The sequence below is a fragment of the Chelmon rostratus genome, chromosome 7 (assembly GCF_017976325.1).
Source record: "Chelmon rostratus isolate fCheRos1 chromosome 7, fCheRos1.pri, whole genome shotgun sequence".
Lineage (NCBI taxonomy): Eukaryota > Metazoa > Chordata > Actinopteri > Chaetodontiformes > Chaetodontidae > Chelmon > Chelmon rostratus.
In genome coordinates, this window is record NC_055664.1 from 25094227 (window position 1) to 25112335 (window position 18109).

Sequence of the window (18109 nt, forward strand, 5' to 3'; positions counted from 1 at the left end):
GACACAACGTTTTTCACGGGGAGTGATACAGATACGTACATTGATTAGTAAATTTCTTTAGAGGTAGCAGCAACGATTTTTTTTTATTTTTTATTTTTTTAACATATACAAACATACACATTACAAACAATAAACATACAATGAAAACAAAAACAAAAAATATATACATATATACATTGTAGCAGCAACGATAATGTTACGTCTCACCGCCTCAAATATGTCATCAGTAAGGGCCCAAAATAGCAAAACAGATTTCGTCACTTGCCCGCGACTGCTTTTCCACCGCAGCAGCATCGTGATGGAGGTGAACGACTCTTCAAATGTTGCTCTGAGAGAGTTTGGCTGTGAACAGAGCTTATTGTCTCGACCTGATGGTTCAGCGTCCTTCATCCAAGGTAAAGATATGTAGAAATGTGAGTCGGGGCCAGCTGTAAAGGGCAGATAGGAGCTGGACTCAGGCTGTTGTTCGCTTAGTTTGTAACGCGCAGTGTCATTCACAGCTCAAGTCAGTCAACTATTTTAACATTCTTATTGTTTCCCGTGTTTTGCCGTTAACTTCCTCCCTGTGATTTTGTTGTGGGGTTTCTTTCTCTCATTGAAAAACGTGGATGATGGCGAAATAGCAGGCAAAAAAAAAGCTACACCCTAGTGCATACGCCAATTTAGGAGTTGGAGTTTAGGAGTGTACACTACCCTCTTGTGGTGAAAATGAAGAACTGCAATGTATTACATTCGTCAAGATAACGTCAATACACCCAGGACAGCATGCTTAGGTTTCCTGTGAATACTTTCAAAATAAAGTGACCAAACCGAAGTAGTCAGAAAACATCATGAGACGATCACATTGATTGATTTCTAGTGACGTTTTTCAGTTGGGGTAAAACAGATACTTACACCGATTAGTAACCGTAATTTTAGTTATGACGGCCTGATTTATGTCATCAGTAAGGGTCCCAAATAGCAAAACAGATCATGTAACTCGTCCGCGACCAACTTATCTTCCCCTGAGACAGCAGTGTGGTGGAGGTGAACGGCTTTTCAAGTGTTACTCTGAGAGAGTTTGGTTGTGAACAGACTTTACTGTCTGGACCTGACGGTTCAGTGTCCTTCATCCAAGGTAAAGATGCGTAGAAATGTGACTCAAATGTAGGATTTCAATGCTCACATGTTTTCAGAAAGTGATGTGGTCTGAGCATTTGCTAACCCGCAATTTGTCACCTGTTATTCATCACTTATACACCTAAACCTTTTCTCTGAATGCTTCCCTGCTGAGGAAGTGGTAGTTTTTGTCTGTTTTTCAGTTGGGCTCAGGACAAAGCACCATATCCTCTTGGACCAATAATGTATCCTCTGTTGAGTAATGTCTTCTTCTGTTCTTTTGTGAAGGAGACACAAGTGTGTTGGCTGGAGTGTACGGACCGGCCGAGGTCAAAGTTAGCAAGGAAATCTACGACCGGGCAACACTGGAGGTGTTGATCCAGCCCCGAGTGGGACTGCCAGGTAAGTGATCACCTGCAGAAAACTCATCATTTCTCATAGTGCAGCTGAATTTGATTTGTTTACTGGGAGGGTAAAGCAGCTCCTGAAGGTTGCTCTAATGCAAAGTCATCAGTTTGAATCTTTTTTTTATTGGTGATAATTTATTCTTTAATTTTCTGACACTTACATAAATTACGTATTACTACATGAACAATTTGTTGTAAACACAGTTTGTTTGTAAATGATTGATTATCTTTTTATTCACATTTATACACTTTTTTGGAGTCAGGGTTGGAGTTACAATGCAGTGTTGAGTTTAGGAGATACATAATATACATGGAAAATATTCCCACCAGCTTGTTTAGAGGAAATTAGGAAATTTAAGGCAAACCTTGTGGTTTTAGGAGGACAGTAACTGTTGATCTCACAGCTTTGTCCACTTCTAAGCTGCCATACCACAGGGTGTAAGTGATGAAGCTGGTTTCAGTCTGAATCAAGTACTTATCCAAAATTTATTTGTTTTCTAGGTGTGAGGGAGCGGTCGCAAGAGCAATGTGTGCGAGAGACCTGTGAGGCGTCTCTGCTGCTGTCGCTTCACCCTCGCTCCTCCCTCACTCTCATTCTTCAGGTGTTACACGACGATGGTTCAGTATCCTTCAGTAAAACTCTGCTGCGTCTCTTTTCCTGATGGTGTTTCTTGGTGAGCGTTCTTCCTTAGCTGTTCCTCAGCTCTTGTCCTGCTTTTTGAATGCTGCCTGTATGGCTCTTATGGATGCGGGCCTGCCTATGAGTTGCCTGTTCTGTGGAGTGACCTGTGCCATCGACGCCGATGGGCAAATCATCACAGACCCAACTGCAGCGCAGGAGAAGGTAAATGTGTTAAACACCACAAAGGATTTTGATGTTGGCATTGTTTGTTAAATGTCGCTTTGTGGATATGAAGGGGCAGCGGGGGTCTGAAGGTTAAGCTGCTAATAATCCTCGCCGACTTTGTTCATTTGCTCTCGTCTGTTTCCACTCGCACCAGGAAAGTCGAGCTTTGATGACCTTCGCTATCGACAGTACAGAACAGAGAGTAATGATGTCATCAACCAAAGGATCATTTTCAGTTCATGAGGTCAGTAAATACATGAGCAAATGTTTTGGTTTTCCAGAAACACGGCAACGTTGTCAAATGTAGGTTTGTGATCCTGCCTAATGTGCAATTTCCAGCTTTGGTCGATTACCTCTGCCGAGGGGGTTATGTTCTCTGTCCGCTTTGTTTGATCGTCAGCAGGATTACAGAAAACATATTGGCCGTTTTTTCATGAAACCTGGTGGAAGGGTGTACCACAGGCCGAGGAAGAGCCTGTTCAATTCCTTATCCTGTTGGAATAAATGCCATAACTCTTAAAATCCACTAGGTGGTAGTAAAGTTCAATAGTGACAAAACATAATATCACAAGTCACAGAACCAGTCACATGTAGTTACTCAGACTCATACAGAAAGCAGCCGTTATGGGACAGCAGTGGTTTCGGGGGAGAGCCAGTGCAACTGTAACATCGCTTTTGTCTCTGTGGAAACGTAAATACACACGTCATACAACTAATGACACTCTTACACACATCCAAATGTGAGACGTCTGCAATAAACTCCACCAGAAATATTCAGGAAAAAGACCGTTGGCCTCACAGAGATCTGCGGTCCCTGCGGTCCCCTCTGGTTTCTTACGTTCTCCATCATACCTCTCAGTGATCTGCTTCAGCTCAGATGATAACAAGATGTCAAACATGTCGTGTTTTCAGGATGATGTTTGATTCTTGTCTTTGTTCTCCTGCAGCTGCAGCAGTGCATCGCAGTCAGCCAGAGAGCATCAGAGAAGATCTTCCAGTTCTACAGAGACTCTGTCAGCCGGCGATACTCTAAAACTCTCTGACGAAGAAGCGGCGCTCTTTTTTTCTACTTAATATTTTTTAAAAAACAATGTTTATAAAGTACTGATGGAATAAAATATTTAGCAACCACTTTGCTCCGGTTCAGGTGTAGTCATCTGTGGGTGGAGTGAGTGATTTTTGTGCTACATGGTGCAGAAAAAAAAGAGGGAAGATGAATCTCAAACAAGTGCATTTATTAGGATTCATTGACTTTAATATTTACATGTAATACAAGGGTGTGACCTGGGAAATAACCGAACATCTCTTGTACTAATGAGTCTCATTTGCCACAACCTTTGACCTTTATCGACCCACATGAGCCGTCCACTTCATGGCGTCCAGTTGTTTGGTACACAAGTGATACAAAGTGAGACGAATCTGCCCTGAGCCTGTTTCATGACAGCATGATCAGTCAAGGCAAACCACATTAAATGCTTCCATATAAATCACTAATAGTGGTGACTCAGCTGTAACGACAAAGGGTCATTTTTTCATTGACGGAGTGTCCAGCGGGGACAGGACGGTTCAGGGCGGTCAGAACAAGGGTTGCGACGGTATGATATTTTCACAGTACGATAATTGTCTCAGAACAGGTTGTGTTTTTTTCTGGGTTGAACAAAAGCTTTATTATAGTTTCACAAAATGTGTCCAGACAGACATGAAACTCGATATAAACCTGAAATATTTTTTAAGAACACCAACATGGTAAAATTCAATACCACAGATAAAAAGTGCAAATGTTATGATAACCGTCAATTTTCATACCACTGCAACCCGAGCCAGAACTGTACAACAGGGTGTGTGTGTGTGTGTGTGTGGGCTCAGTGCAGCTGTAACAGCACATCAGCAGTGACACACCAGCTGACGTGGGATAGATGCTGAGATTTCACAGGTGTGTCTACAAATACGTACAGTGACCAGAATCTATTATCAGCTTAGTCTTGATACAACACTGGGTTTGCAGAAAACAAGAGGATTTGAGTTTTTTTGCAGTTCAGCTGTGGACTCTATAAAAACTATACATCTACATAGAAAATGTCGACTTTAACTTTAGTCATTTTTTAAAATATTTACTTGGAGTTCCCTTAGTCACAGTTTCGTTAATGGCACGTTGAAGCTCAAACCAATATGGCCAGAGTTTTTTTTCTTTCATCAAGGCTGTTTTTGCAATAATTCAGGACCAAATGAAGGAAGTGATCGAAGCTCGGAGCAGGTCTGTACATGACGCGCTGCAAACTCGCCATGCAGGTTTCTGTCGTGACCGAAATGGAGATTTAACTGACTCATGCATCACATGTCTGAGCGACAGATGTCTGGTTAGGCTTTTTATTTTTTGCAACATTTTTTATCCCTTTGCTCATCTGACCAAAGTGTTACTGCATTTGCTTACATAAGTTTAAGTAGACAACTTCAAAAGTTTGCCATACTGCAAGAAGCAAGTTCCTGAAGGATTTCAGTCGTCTTTCTGGAGGAGAAAATAGCAGAATCTATATTTGGGGAGCGTGGAGTAGCAGCCTGGTTGCTTCTATTAATGGAGCAGCTCATAAAAAGGTTCATCCGCACAGTTTCTTCTGTATTTTTGGCAATTTTCCTTGCAGGTCTACATCCGTCTATGTCATCATTTCCCATCACTGTTTATAGAAACAGCTCCTTTATTTCTATATCTGGAACCAGGGTTTCACATCGCAACCTTGCATTTCATTTGAAAACTCCTGAACTCCTCATTTATATTTAGTTTTTTTGACTGTATCTAATGGCACTAATGCATGTTTTATTTAGTTTTTTGTGTATTTCTACATAAAGATACTTGTTCAGCTTGGCATAAACATAGCAGAATCAGTCTTTTCTGCAGGTAAACATTGTTTATGCTTATGCTGAATGTATAATCGGGATGGGTTGATCGATGTGCATGTGCAGTGATTCCCGGTGGGTCCCTCGCTGTGGTCATGAGGAGCCGTAAGGAATTCTGGGTTATTGCTTCTGGCCCCTCATAGATGTTATATATATATATTTATATATAAAGCTCTGGGGCTCTGAAACCGTCACCAGCTTACACCCCACAAGCGACAGCGTTGGCTCAGGCCTTCCCACAGCGAGCTCCATCAGGGTTTTGCCGCTGCTACGTCCTTGCTGTGACCTTCTCATAAATCTGCAGACTCCATCGCCGTACACTGCCCTCCACTTAGCTCCTCCCAGGCAGACGAGGCCACATTTCCCTCGTCTCCTTCTGCTTCTCATTATTCATCCACCGTTATTGTGACAGCGATATCTGCGGTGTTGTGATGGCATCTGCGTTTGTTGTCACAGTTCTTTTTTAACTACAGGAATGCTTAACACGTGACGACGGCTAACTTAAGTCCTCGGGTGACAAAACAAATCACATTTACAGACTGAATCTTCTACACAGAGTGATTTTTTTCTTACTTATTTTCTAATTATTTTCCTCCGAGCTGAATTCTGTCCTAATTCAGTTAGAAGTGATTATGATCTCCACATCAGCTCTCCTGATGCGTTGTCACTGTCCGCTCTCTGCTCTTCAGGCTTGGTGTAGATAAAACATGACTCAAACAGGGTCGACGGAACAAAGACTGTGATTATTTTACACTTACTGGTGATATGTTGGCATGTGTTGATATTGATGAAATGCATGAGGAGTCTGCTTTTTTTGTGCGTGTCCTTGAGTTGCTTTTATGGTGGTTTTCCGGACAGGTAGGAGATCAACGCGGCGATGGCACAGATATACGTTATGATTCCAAACACAATGGAGAGCACTGAGAGCCACAGAGCCTGGCGTGATGCTGCGTTGGCCCCCTGAAAATCCCCCTGAGCCGATGCCTTGTTGGTCTGGGAGACAGAGGAGAGGAGAGTGAGATAAGGATTAGAGGAGGGAAAAAGGAGGAGAGAAGGGCATTCGTCATTGTTTGTCAGTGTCTTCCCTGGCCTCCACTTTCCTCTTCCACTCATTACAATCACACGCTAAGCCCATATTATGTTCACACCTGCCGTTTGCTCCTCATTCATCACTTTCTCCTCCTTCCTCCCTCTCTCCCGCTAGTCCTTGTCTTTGACTCTGACCCCTGTTTTCGGTAGCACTCAACAATATTGGAAATCTATCACCTTGGGGCTTCTTGTTATGACTCTAATTAAACCTTAATGAAGGCCATTGATCTGATCAAAAGGCCTTTGCAGCTCGCTGCCAGTTAGCTTTGCAAAAGCGTTAATGGGATTTTTTTCCCTGCATTGCTGGAAGGACGCCTGTATAAACTAGGGGCCTCTGGCGACTAGAGATAGAGACGTTGGGGGATTTTCAACACTGCCAGCAGTAATAGTGACTGATGAGATAGTTTGTGCAGTGATGTTGTTCCCCTTTCCCTTTAACCTGCTCCATATTTCTACCAATTTTGTCTCGGACTGATCATCTCAGCCACCAAATTACCATTTTTATTTTCACAGGAACACATTTACATGTGCTGCAGCTCGTATCATGTCAGCCTTCTTTTGGTGAAATTGTTGTTCGAATCTGTCGTGGTCACGACCTCAACTTTTGTGGAAGAGAGAGAGAGACGGAGGAATGGTTTTATTGGTGCCATGCTGACACTGTTTGCTGGTATACTGATTTTTGTCAGTGTGTTGACTTATTCGATTCCTTGCTACAGTAGCATAAGATGGAAAACATACCAGCTAACATTGGAAATATGAATATTATAAGACACGTAAATATTATAAGAGACATTATAATGCTAGCAGGGGTGACTCGTGATACACTGTTCTTTTTTATTGGTATAATTGTTTGGAATTAATAGCATCTTTCCCATTATTCTGTTGCTTACATCAGTAGGCAGTTGTATAGATCAGTGGCCCTTGAACATCATCATTTCCTTTGAAATACTGATTAAGGTTTACAGCCTGTCAGCCTGAATAACCCTCACAATTTAACATTCCTTGTTGGAGCTGGGGTGGTAAGGTAAACATCCAGTTGTTCTAGGAGTTATGACACTGATAGAGGCATGTTGATTCAATAAAACATCAGAAATTCAAGGTGTTTAATTCCTCCCTGTCCAAACTCAAACACTCTGGACCTGTTGTCAGGGTAAGAAACCACCCTCGGCTGTGAACTGCAATGCCAGGTTGTATCTTGTCAGTTCAGGACTGAGTGTGTGTGTGTGTGTGTGTGTGTGTGTGTGTGCACCTTCTGTGAGAGGTAGAAGGCAGCGATGCCCAGGGGCCAGAAGCAGCAGAGCATGGAGAAAAAGGCCAGACCCAGGTAGTCCTGAGGGATCATCAGAGGGAAGTTGCTCTCGCTGTCTGTATCGCTGAAGTCATCAATGGATGAGTCCTGGGATTCAAACAGAGTGCACTTATAAAGTTCAGGATCTGGTGCCCAAATTACAAAGAAAACCTCTATTGGTATCCGTTTATGCAGATAGTTTTGGTTTTGTGATATTTGACTTTGAGACTTCTGCCAATGCCATGGAGATGAATTAAACTGAATCTCCCCATAAAATTGTCACTGCAGAGAACACAGAAACAGTTTTCATCGGGATTATTTCTTCAATTCACAGTAGTGCCACTAAAAAACTGATAAGTGAGGAACATGTTTTGTGAACTGAGCCTTTAGACTCAAAGCTAATTCATTAATTCAAGTGCATTTATGACAATATTGAGTATTATTTATTTTTAAAGTTGTATTAAATATACAAAGATAACACACTTTAACATAATTCACTGCTTTGTGTGATGTTGTGTTCATGTCCTCCACAACAACTGTAAAACTTTGCTGGTGCCTGTGAGATAATGTGACTGAATGGGGTTAGTCTGGATGTGCACTAGCTCTGCTGACCGCAGGCGATTCATGACTCACGCATCGTTTTGAAACAGCTGCATATTGAATCTGACTTCCTCTCTCGCTCCGACCCTGTCACATTACTCTGCTTGTTTGATTTTGTGCGTGAAATAATTGTGCATGTTCCAGAGATGCTCCTGCAACATTTGAGCCAGTGCTTCGTACACCAGCACATCTGCTTTTAAACATGAAGGAGATCAAACAGGGGGCAAATCAGAGTGCATTATTACACACAGCACTTTAAAGATTAGTTCCTTTTCATTTTTCTGATGTTGTTCACTCCACTGTTGTTCTGTTGGTCTGAAAACACACTCTCTGATGTTAGGATTGGTTTGTCTGGAATCGTGCAATGTTTCAGGAGTGATAGTCCTGAAGCATTTTTGTTAACACGAAGCAGTTCTGAAGACAAGAAGAAGCAGGGAAATCTTAAATCGAGCCAAAAGCCAGAAAGTCACTCAGGACAGAAGTCATCTCTCCTACTCTGGTATCACACAGTATCGATCAGCTCAGTGAAAATTCAGCATGAGGCATAAAGGAGTTTTGGGGGCCAGTTCGCGTCCTTTAAGCGTTTGAAGTGGAACAAAGGAGAAGTTGTGTTGTGCCTCTTTGAGGTCACTGCAAGGTTTTATTCCCACAGGCCTGCGCCTTTGCATCACTACACTACTGCCAGCATCCAGAATGAGCTTGAAAAAAACGTTATTTCGTGTGCTGTTCTTTTGTCCTTGTGGAGCAAACTCCTAACCTAAACTTTGCAGCAGCCAGCTGCTCCTGATTGTAACGGTGTGTGTGTGGTGCTATTGTGTGTTTATCCACTCGCTGGTGTTTTTATTCAAAGTAATAAGTGCAAAACAGCCGTCGGGCTTTTAGTTCACAGTGGGTAATTGGACCTTTTGATTTAACCATGCTGAGAGACTTTTCATAATCATCTAAACAACCAGCAGCTATACGTATTTGTACCATTTACAGCGTATACGTTCTCTTGTTGACTCTCAAAACATCACATGACCACTGTAAGAGTCTTACAGCTACTTTATATTTCACTCCAGGGTGGGCTTTGCTCACTGATCTATGAAATAGAACTGGCATCCTCCATCGCTGCTGTAGTGTCATTACCTGCACCGCAGCAGGAGAGGAGCTTTATGTAATCTGGCTTTTTGACAGTAAGCATTCAATCGCTGCCTACCCTGAAATGCACTGCTCATATGTCTATTTTAAGTTCCTCTTTGGTTCCCAGGGTCTGTACTGACAATGTGAGAGTCTCTCTCTGAGCAATGAAGAGGATGCCGTTGAAATTAGATGATCAGATATTAGGATTAATTATGTGTAAAAATTACACAATTAGTCAATTAATCCATGAGTCAGTCCTTAGAGAATTCATTTGCAGCTATTCTGATAATCAGCTCATTGTTTCAAATCATTTATCAAACATTAATGTCAACTATTCCCCGATTCAGCTTCTGCAGTGTGAGGCTTTGCTGCTTTTCTCTGTTTTATATCGTTGTAAACTGAATATCTTTTGGGTTTGGACTGTTGAAAAGACAAAAGAAGACATTTGAAGACGCCCCTTTGGAGTCTGGGACATTATACTATTGGCTATTTTCTGACAGTTAATAGGCAAGACAAGTAATTGATTCATCAAGAAACTAATCGTTAGCTTCAGGCCTCTTTACTGGTCCTTCCCTTGAGGATCTGTGGAATGGGACTGAGCTGCACTGAGTCATTATTTTTGTTTTAAAGAATTCTAGATTTTATAATTTGCCATTTAAATACACAAACTCAGTCAGCAGCACATGAGAAAAAAACTGTGTGAACATCATGTCAGTGGGATGTCTTACATCAGAGTCAGGAAGCAGGTCATCCTCGTCGTCCATGCTGTAGGACACGCTGTTGAAGTCCTGCGTCTCGGCCAGCAGCTTCCTCTCCAGCGTGGAGCCGGGCCGAATGTCCACAAAGGTGGTCTCCAGGTAGTCTTTGCTTAGCAGGGAGTCCCCGTGGCCCCAGATGGGAGCCGGTGGGTAAAAGGACTCCAGCGTGCGAGGTAAGGAGCAAGGGTCCAGTAGCTGCTGCTGTGGAAGCTCAGGAGGATGTCCACAATAGCTCCTCCACGCTAAAGGAGGGTAGGCCCTGTCCTCCTCACACTTAACCAAGATGCCCTTGAACAACCCACCAGAGGCCTGCCCAGTCCCGGGCCCCAGTCCTTGCCCTGATGCCCGGCTGTTATTGGGGCTTTCTCCCAGAAGAGGGTGCTCTAGCTCATCTATATTCGCCATCCCTCTCTTCTAATACCAACCACACGATAGGACACTGCATCAACAACCAAATGTAATCTACAAATCGGTCTGCAGAGCGTCACCCTGAAGAGTGTCCGATGGGTTTATGGAAAGGCAGCTGCTTTGCTGGCTGTTTCAGTGATAATCCATCTTTAATCCTATTCTTTAATTTTCTCTTATTACAGGCCTCGGTCCAGAGGCCAACAACACATGCCAGGTTTATGATAAAGTGAAATATCCTTAATGTGCCAGTGGTAGCCTTCTCCTGTGTGTTATGGGACGTGCTGAAGTTGTGTAGGGGGATTCAAGATCCTCTTCTCCTCACATGTCACAAGCTATTTGTTTCAGGGCTTGAAGGCTCAGGGTTTGCCCCATGTCTTACATTTTACATGATTGAGTTTGTCAGTGTTCATGAATATGCTAATGTCAGCTACTTTCTCTCTCATACAGTATGGAAATGTCAATTCTGATGATGGAGGACCTTGATTAGCCCCAGACAGGCTAATGAAAACACTGGGCGATGGGATTTCAGTGAGATTTGCCCACAGGAATGCTTGCAATAAAATATGAAGTCTTAATCTAAGCACAGTGCCATGGTTTTAGCATGAAAGCACAGGACGCCAATCCTTCCCTTCAACCATTCTGGACAGAAATGGGCAATGACTTCAGCTAAGAAGTGATTATAAGGAATTGAAACAGTCACTTTCAAGCAGTCATGACATGCAGCTGCATATTTGTTTCTCTGCAGGAGTTGGACAAAAGTGCACTGACACTGCTTTTAAAAAAACAGGCCAAAGGCAGCAGGCCTTCAAGTGACTGGACTGACGCACAGAGGGCTGTTTTGAAGGTTGGACATGCACAACCTCCAGCTGCAGTCAAACTAATGGCGCAATGAACGGATTGGGGCCATATTTGAGGGCAGTTAATCTGTAAAAGCAATGAGGCTCCAGAAATAGAATCCTATGGTGCACATCCGCAGGTCAGCAGGCCTGCCAACATGCCCGTTCCTCTGTTGTTGCCACAGGAAGTGAATATGAAGAACTCAAAGTCCTCCGGTGTTGATTTATGATCGTGGGTTTGCTGCTTGCCACGGCAGTGCTCCTTTAGGACATGTGCTGTATTTTTAATGCACCCCGTCCACCTTAAGAGGGCTTCGTTCTGAACAGACGAGGAGTCGGGCAGCTCTCGATCCAGCTCTCCCATGAAGACGAGGAAGTCTGTTAAGAGAGGGACGAGATCGCACAAAATATTTACAATGCAAAAGGTGAAATATCTTAAATCATGAGCGTATATTCTTGACATTTCTTCTTTCCAGACAGACTTTATGATAAAGCATTTGACTTGTTTACTTTCTTGTCCTTAGTCATTCTGATGGGATATTATAACTCGTTATTGAGATTTTTTTTTTACTGGTTCTGAGTAATTTGCTTGAAACTAGAATTTCTAGATTTATAATTATAAAGAATTATAAAGCTGTTTGATCAACACTGACGAGTAAAAACTGCTTTGTCAAAATTTCTTTGTATCCAAACAAATATACTCGTTTTTCGTCAGTTGCACTACTTTTATGGTTCTTTGAGACTAAATATTTTCACTTGCTTTAAAAATCTTGGTCGATTTTCCTGTTCTGTTTGCAGATCGTTTTGCTTATTTTGAGTAATATTTCTTTACAGCTCAACTTTAACACTCTCTGCACACAGCATCCTGTTTCTGAGGGTTGTGTGCTTCCAAGGCTCCAATTTGGGCCAGAGAGTTATTTTTTCCTCACTCACAGATACACACACTCTACGAGCGATACAAGGCTAAACCTAAACCCTACCCCAAATTCACATCAGACATAAGACATCAGTGTAGCATTAGCGAAGTCTGTGCATTCAGTATACACCACCTCGACCTTCGTCACAGTGTCACTGTCCTCAGACCCAGTTGTCCTTTCAACCAGCACAGCTCCTGAGGTGCTGAAAGGACAGTGGCTGGACAAATTGTCTTCAATGACATAAAAAGACATAAAAATGTATAAAAAATGTTTTGAAGAAGTTCACAGCACATACAGTCACAGATTAGTGTGATTTGAAAAACTGGCTATAGAGATTATATTTCCCTAAGCCAACCTGAGGAAAAAACAAAACAAAACTGTTCTCTTTCTCCTCCAACCTCTGGAGTCCACAGTTTATTGCAAAGTAACTTTTTACAATACGATGGAACACTTCAAACCATGTTTTGTACATTTTTACGTCAGAATTGTCTTATTTACATGTGTAGTGTATAAGTTACCACGTTAGTTAAGCTTAATTTATCAAGCAAGATCTGAAAACAAACTACACAGAAGCAACATCACAACAAAACCATTCAGCCGCACAGTCATCTCTCACAGATATTATTAAAAACATCACTATGCACGACTTTCAATTCCATCAGGAAACAAAGTAATACAGCAGAATGCAGTAAAGTAGATATCAGTGTTGGTGTACATGAGGTGTGGCCTGTCCCTGGGTGTTTGAGAAAACTGCTAACTCAGTACTATGTATATCTCCTGGACCCTGGACATGGGACACACTGTAACTCTGCACAGTCTTAGTTCCTGCAGCGCTGAAAAATGGCATGATAATTAATCATACACCAAATGTAAGACTCCAGTATACTGTAGCAGTAAGTACAATTAACAGCTTTTACAACTGACAGCACCCTGAATATGACATTTTATGTTTTTTTCTACATTCTTGCTGCTTAGAAAACCTGTCAGAAAGAGCCAAATATATATTTCTTCTTGTCTTTAAAGTAGAAAATAAATAAGTACCTGCGGTCAATGGCCTGCAGTTGTTGGTGAAACAGTAGGTCCACAGTAGGCAGGATAAGTTTGAAAATGTACCTTTTTCTCTACATTTTGTGACAACTTCACAATCACAACATATTGATTTGATTGACATTTCAGTGCAGCAGTGCAGGAAATGTTTGATCAGATATTATTGATCAGCAAAGACAAAAACTGTAAATGACCCAGAGTTAGCTTAAAAGGATCATTTTAATCAATTGTCACTGGCAAGCTGTGAAAATAGCAGCCTAAAAATAGAAGCAAAAAAAATATCTACGTAATTACAGAAAGCCAGAGCAGACAAAAAGGAGGTTTAACCAGCTGGGACTCAACAGAGTGACAGCTTTTTTCTGAATTTAAATAGAACACAGAAGAGGAGATTTAGCTATTTTCTTGTTGTTCAGGCATTTCAGTGTTGATGGAGATCTTGATAAAAAATGACCTGCATACACTAGTGTCATTTTAACATGTAAATTATGTGTTCAAATTCAGCCTCTTAGTGTAAACATGTATCTGTTAACAATGTTGATCTATCCAGGGTGTATTCTGTCTTTCTCCTAATGCAGACTGAGATGGGCTCCAGTCCCCAAAGGCCCTGCACAGGATAAGCCGCTTAGAAAATTCATGGATGTTTGTACATATGCAAACCTGATCGCCCCTTAACACGGAAGTAATAAATGAATGAAAACATTGTGCAGCCGTGTTAAATGATGACGTTAAACTCAAATACAACTGGCTTCATGTATTCCAAACTGAGAGCATCTAAAATTAGCACATAACTGAGAGGTGGAGAAATGCCACTGTGAGCTGACAAGTGAGAAGTGAGGAAAAAAGTCTTTGTATTGTGTGTTAAGGGTATTTTCATTTCCAGTAGAAAGTGTCATTTCAACAAACTACATAATATCTCATCAGTAAGTATTCATTCTGCATGGCAGCCTGCTTCACAGGCTCAAGATCAATTCAGTAATAATTGGGTGTCTTTGGGCTGGCATGATGCTGAGGGCTGCATTCTGCTCTGCACGCTGATACTGCTTCGCCATGCAAACCCCCTCCCACTCTTCACACTCCCCTTTATGAAGGGCTAGCACCTCTAATATTGAACCAGACGAGTGATTGTTCAACATGCCAGCAACAGCTCAGAGCAAAGTGCCTCCCTCTTGTCACACAAATACTTTATCTGGACATATGGTGCATACTGCACACATGCTCGCTCACACACTAATATTTGTAGCACTTCGCCAGCCTCCTCTCTCTCCTCTGCTCCCCCCCAATCGCTGCTGCTTCATTCCAGGAGAGATGCACTCAGCTTTATTACACCCCCCCTCCCTCCCGCACCTCTGCTCATCCACCATAAAAAGACTTCTGTCAGCTGTATTATAAGCCTGCCTCGCTTTCTGATTCTGCAACGCTCATAAAACATCCAGTCAGGTAGAGGGAAGGTTGCAAGGACGCAGCTACAAATCACCACCAACACTGTTACAAGAGCTCCTCTTCTCTCCCTCGCTATCTCTCTCTCCTTTTCAGTCTGGTGCTTTACCACATACATATACACACTCACTCAGCTCCCTCCATTACTTCTAGCACTCTTCTTTTGATCTGACTTCTTCCCTTTTTCATAATCCACCCGATACTTTCAGCAAAGCCAGTGTAAAAAACTTAAAACTTGTCTTTCTTGGGACAGTTTCTACTTGCTGCATGACAAGAAAGCTTGTTCTTAAGACATGGAAATGTGCAACCAAAGTGAAATGCTGCTTTAAATCCCTGTCGCACAAGCAGAGAACTGTTGCTGTTGGCTTTTATATAAATTTTCAGCAACTCGGCTGTCTTTTTGACCTATGTTGACTCTCTTTCTCTCGGCATACATGCACACACTCATTGACAGAGCTGGAAGTAATTGCTGCAATATTTCAGCTGATACAGATTGAGGAGATGTAGATACAGCGAGCACACTTGTAGAAACAAAATGGCATAGTGGCTGTAGGAAATTGGAGCTATAAATGCTGGAAGCCTCTAATATAAAGACGTCTTCAGGAACAGCGATGTCAGGCTGATAAGACCGCAGCAGGCTTCGAGACATGCCAAACAAAAATCTGGAAAGCCAAGTGGTGGTTGAATGGCCCTATTGGTTTCATTTCTAAACCCTTTTTTCGTGTGCGCGCACACACACACACACGCACACACGCACACACGCACACACGCACACACACGCACACACACACACACACACACTCTTCCTTGTCTGTCTGGGGTGACTGACAAGAGCAGAGAGGAAACCGGACAGAAAAGATAAGCAAAACACAGGCGGTGACGTAGAGCACATTGCACAGCTCGTGAAGCCCACAGTAATATCATGTTCCTATGGAAACAAATTCACCATGGAGTGGAGTGCTCACTGCAGGATAAATGAAGCAGAGGCTAATTTGCCATTTCAGTACTGTTACTCTGCTCGGCTTGATAATAACTGGATGGGATAATTCCAGCGTTGCAGTGCCTTCCAGTGAGGATGTGTTACTGTCACATTAAACTGCAAAGGATGGATAATTTCCACAGAATTACTCTATAATAACAAACGAGCGCAGTCACGCGGACGCTGGGTTTACTTCAAAACCCCTGTGCAGTATGTGTGTTTGACAGTGCAAGCTCATTAATCAGGACACGGTATGCCCCAATCTAACCCCAGACACTCACACACACACACACACACGCAGTCCTTTTGTTTCCTTCACATAAATGCATATACACTCACAAACACATATGCAGTCTTTTGCATCGTTTCATCATCTTGCCCTTTCAGACACATACACGGTAAACAAACCTTTGGAAGCCCTCCATGCCCTGCCTCCTATATGCTCACATACATAACTACACACATCAAACACACGCACGAACGCACGAACGCACGCACGCTCACACGCTCGCACGCACACACATTCTATTCGCACAGCTGGTGCTTGTGTGCAATGAGGCCCGAGGAATGAGAATCTGCAATATGTTACAAATGACTCCAGCATCTCTGCAGAGTGTGTTGTATGTTGTACTCAGTGTTCTGTTTCACATCAGTGGACACACATGGGACACACTGTACAGGGACTGGCTATATCTCACAATGTTGTGTTGTTTGTGTAGTCGTGTCTGAGGACATCGTATACTGTATGTGTGTGTGTGCATTTGTCATGTGTGCTTCAGTGTCTTCTATAGCTGCTGCAACTCAGTTCACTATATTCTCCGGGGTTTACATGTATGAATGTGTACTGGTTATACGTGGATGTCACTGTGTAAAAAAACCTAAATGGACCATGTGAGACAGGGCTACTGACAAGCTTGTTGTATACAGCTTGGTGTGTACATTTCCAATAACATACAACACAATATATGCCAACATAGAAGCTGATTTTCACATTGCAAATAGAAATAATTTTTAAACTTAGAGGGATATTCTTTTTACTTTATTTTGAAATATATGGCCATTGTGTCTGTTGGTGAAGATTTCATTTATTTTTTATTTGTAATGTTGAAATAATTGCTAAAGCTTGTGGAATTGTATGTGAACACTGACATAAGTTGCAAAACCTCTACAATACATAAAGCTGCAGTAGGCAATATTATCTCATTTTTAATTTTGGCTGTGTGCTGTTTCTTGCTCCTCAAGAAGTGGACTAGTCATCAGCCACATTACAAAAGCTGGTGATTTTAATCAAACAGGCCTCAGAACTGTTTACCTAAATTCCACCAGCATGTCCACATCCCCATCAGGGAAAGCAAAACCATGTTTACATGAAAGTTTCCACCAGTTACAAAGCCCTCCACAGCCCATAGTTTGGACAATCAATCAGAAAAAAAACAAAAGTTATTCAGAGATGCTGCAATCCATTGCCCAACCAGAAAGCCCGGATGAATGAAGAGGTGAAGGCCCTATCCAGAGCCACAAAAACTACCTTTCTGTCAGTTGACAAGGAAAAATACAACACTGCCAGAGCAAGACTGAGAGTTGGCATCAAGGCAGTTCTGACAGTACTGTCACGCTTGTGGGGGAAACAAGCAAGCAATGGTTGGACCCAAATGCAGACTACAAAGTAGCAGGTGCAGTTCAAACAATATTTATTGACAAAAGGGCAATAATGAAAAGTGTAATAGGTAAAGCCAAGAAATACATCTAAACAGGCAAATAAATCCAATAAAAAGGAACAAAATACAAAAGTCTAAAAACATGTGAGGTACAGAGAAAACAAGGAATAATGCAAAAAAACACAGTAAAGGACTGGAACACTAGAAACACAAGTTGCATGGATGAACAGGCACAGACTGAGAGAAAACACTGGCCTAATTTCACTGGGCAGGGGGGACTAATGAGGGACAGGTGAAATAAATGAGGAGCAGGTGAAATAAATCAACAATTCAAAGGGCGGGAAAACACGGGAAGTGAATCAAAAGATGACACATGAGGAAATCTTTTCAACATAAAACAGGAAATACCAAAACCATGACAGAGGGTGCACAGGGTGGTGCACAGAGGTCAAGCTACGGCTCAGCATCAACAAAACCGAGGAGCTGATTGATGTTCTTTTACATCAGTGGAGCTGAGATGGAGCAAGTGCACGGTTTTAGGTTTCTGGGAATCATCGTTTTCTAGAGGATAACTGTTGTTAACTTGTACAGCAACAGAAAGTGGCATGAGATGTGACGGCCCCGGACAGGAGGGCTCTGCAGCGGGTGACTAATACCGACCTTGACATCATTGGTATCCGTCTAACCGAGCATCAGAGATATCAGTGAGGTAATGTGCCTACACAG

General features: G+C 42.3%; 2 protein-coding genes across 2 annotated transcripts; one reads left to right on the plus strand and one right to left on the minus strand.

Moving 5' to 3' along the window:
- Positions 1-269: 269 nt before the first annotated feature.
- exosc5 (exosome component 5) lies at positions 270-3484 on the plus strand. The gene is made up of 6 exons (XM_041941334.1): positions 270-395; positions 1387-1500; positions 2007-2128; positions 2209-2349; positions 2507-2596; positions 3300-3484. Exons 1-6 carry the CDS (start codon positions 299-301, stop codon positions 3393-3395), a joined length of 660 nt encoding a protein of 219 aa, XP_041797268.1. The 5' UTR covers positions 270-298; the 3' UTR covers positions 3396-3484.
- A 2530-nt stretch (positions 3485-6014) lies between these two features.
- tmem91 (transmembrane protein 91) lies at positions 6015-10717 on the minus strand. The gene is made up of 3 exons (XM_041941397.1): positions 10072-10717; positions 7583-7729; positions 6015-6237 (listed from the first exon to the last, which is right to left on the minus strand). The coding sequence occupies exons 1-3, from the start codon at positions 10504-10506 to the stop codon at positions 6082-6084; spliced, it is 738 nt and encodes a 245-aa protein (XP_041797331.1). The 5' UTR covers positions 10507-10717; the 3' UTR covers positions 6015-6081.
- Positions 10718-18109: the final 7392 nt, after the last annotated feature.

What these genes read in the sequence shown, in the direction of transcription:
- tmem91 (XM_041941397.1), bottom strand. Translation starts at nt 10,506, where the DNA reads ATGGCGAATATAGATGAGCTAGAGCACCCTCTTCTGGGAGAAAGCCCC. An exon ending in ACCTGCTTCCTGACTCTGAT is followed by an intron (nt 7,730 to 10,071) that starts GTAAGACATCCC and finishes TTTGAATCCCAG; the next exon opens with GACTCATCCATTGATGACTT. An exon ending in CCTTCTACCTCTCACAGAAG is followed by an intron (nt 6,238 to 7,582) that starts GTGCACACACAC and finishes TCTGTCTCCCAG; the next exon opens with ACCAACAAGGCATCGGCTCA.
- exosc5 (XM_041941334.1), top strand. Translation starts at nt 299, where the DNA reads ATGGAGGTGAACGACTCTTCAAATGTTGCTCTGAGAGAGTTTGGCTGT. An exon ending in CAACTGCAGCGCAGGAGAAG is followed by an intron (nt 2,350 to 2,506) that starts GTAAATGTGTTA and finishes CACTCGCACCAG; the next exon opens with GAAAGTCGAGCTTTGATGAC. An exon ending in GATCATTTTCAGTTCATGAG is followed by an intron (nt 2,597 to 3,299) that starts GTCAGTAAATAC and finishes GTTCTCCTGCAG; the next exon opens with CTGCAGCAGTGCATCGCAGT.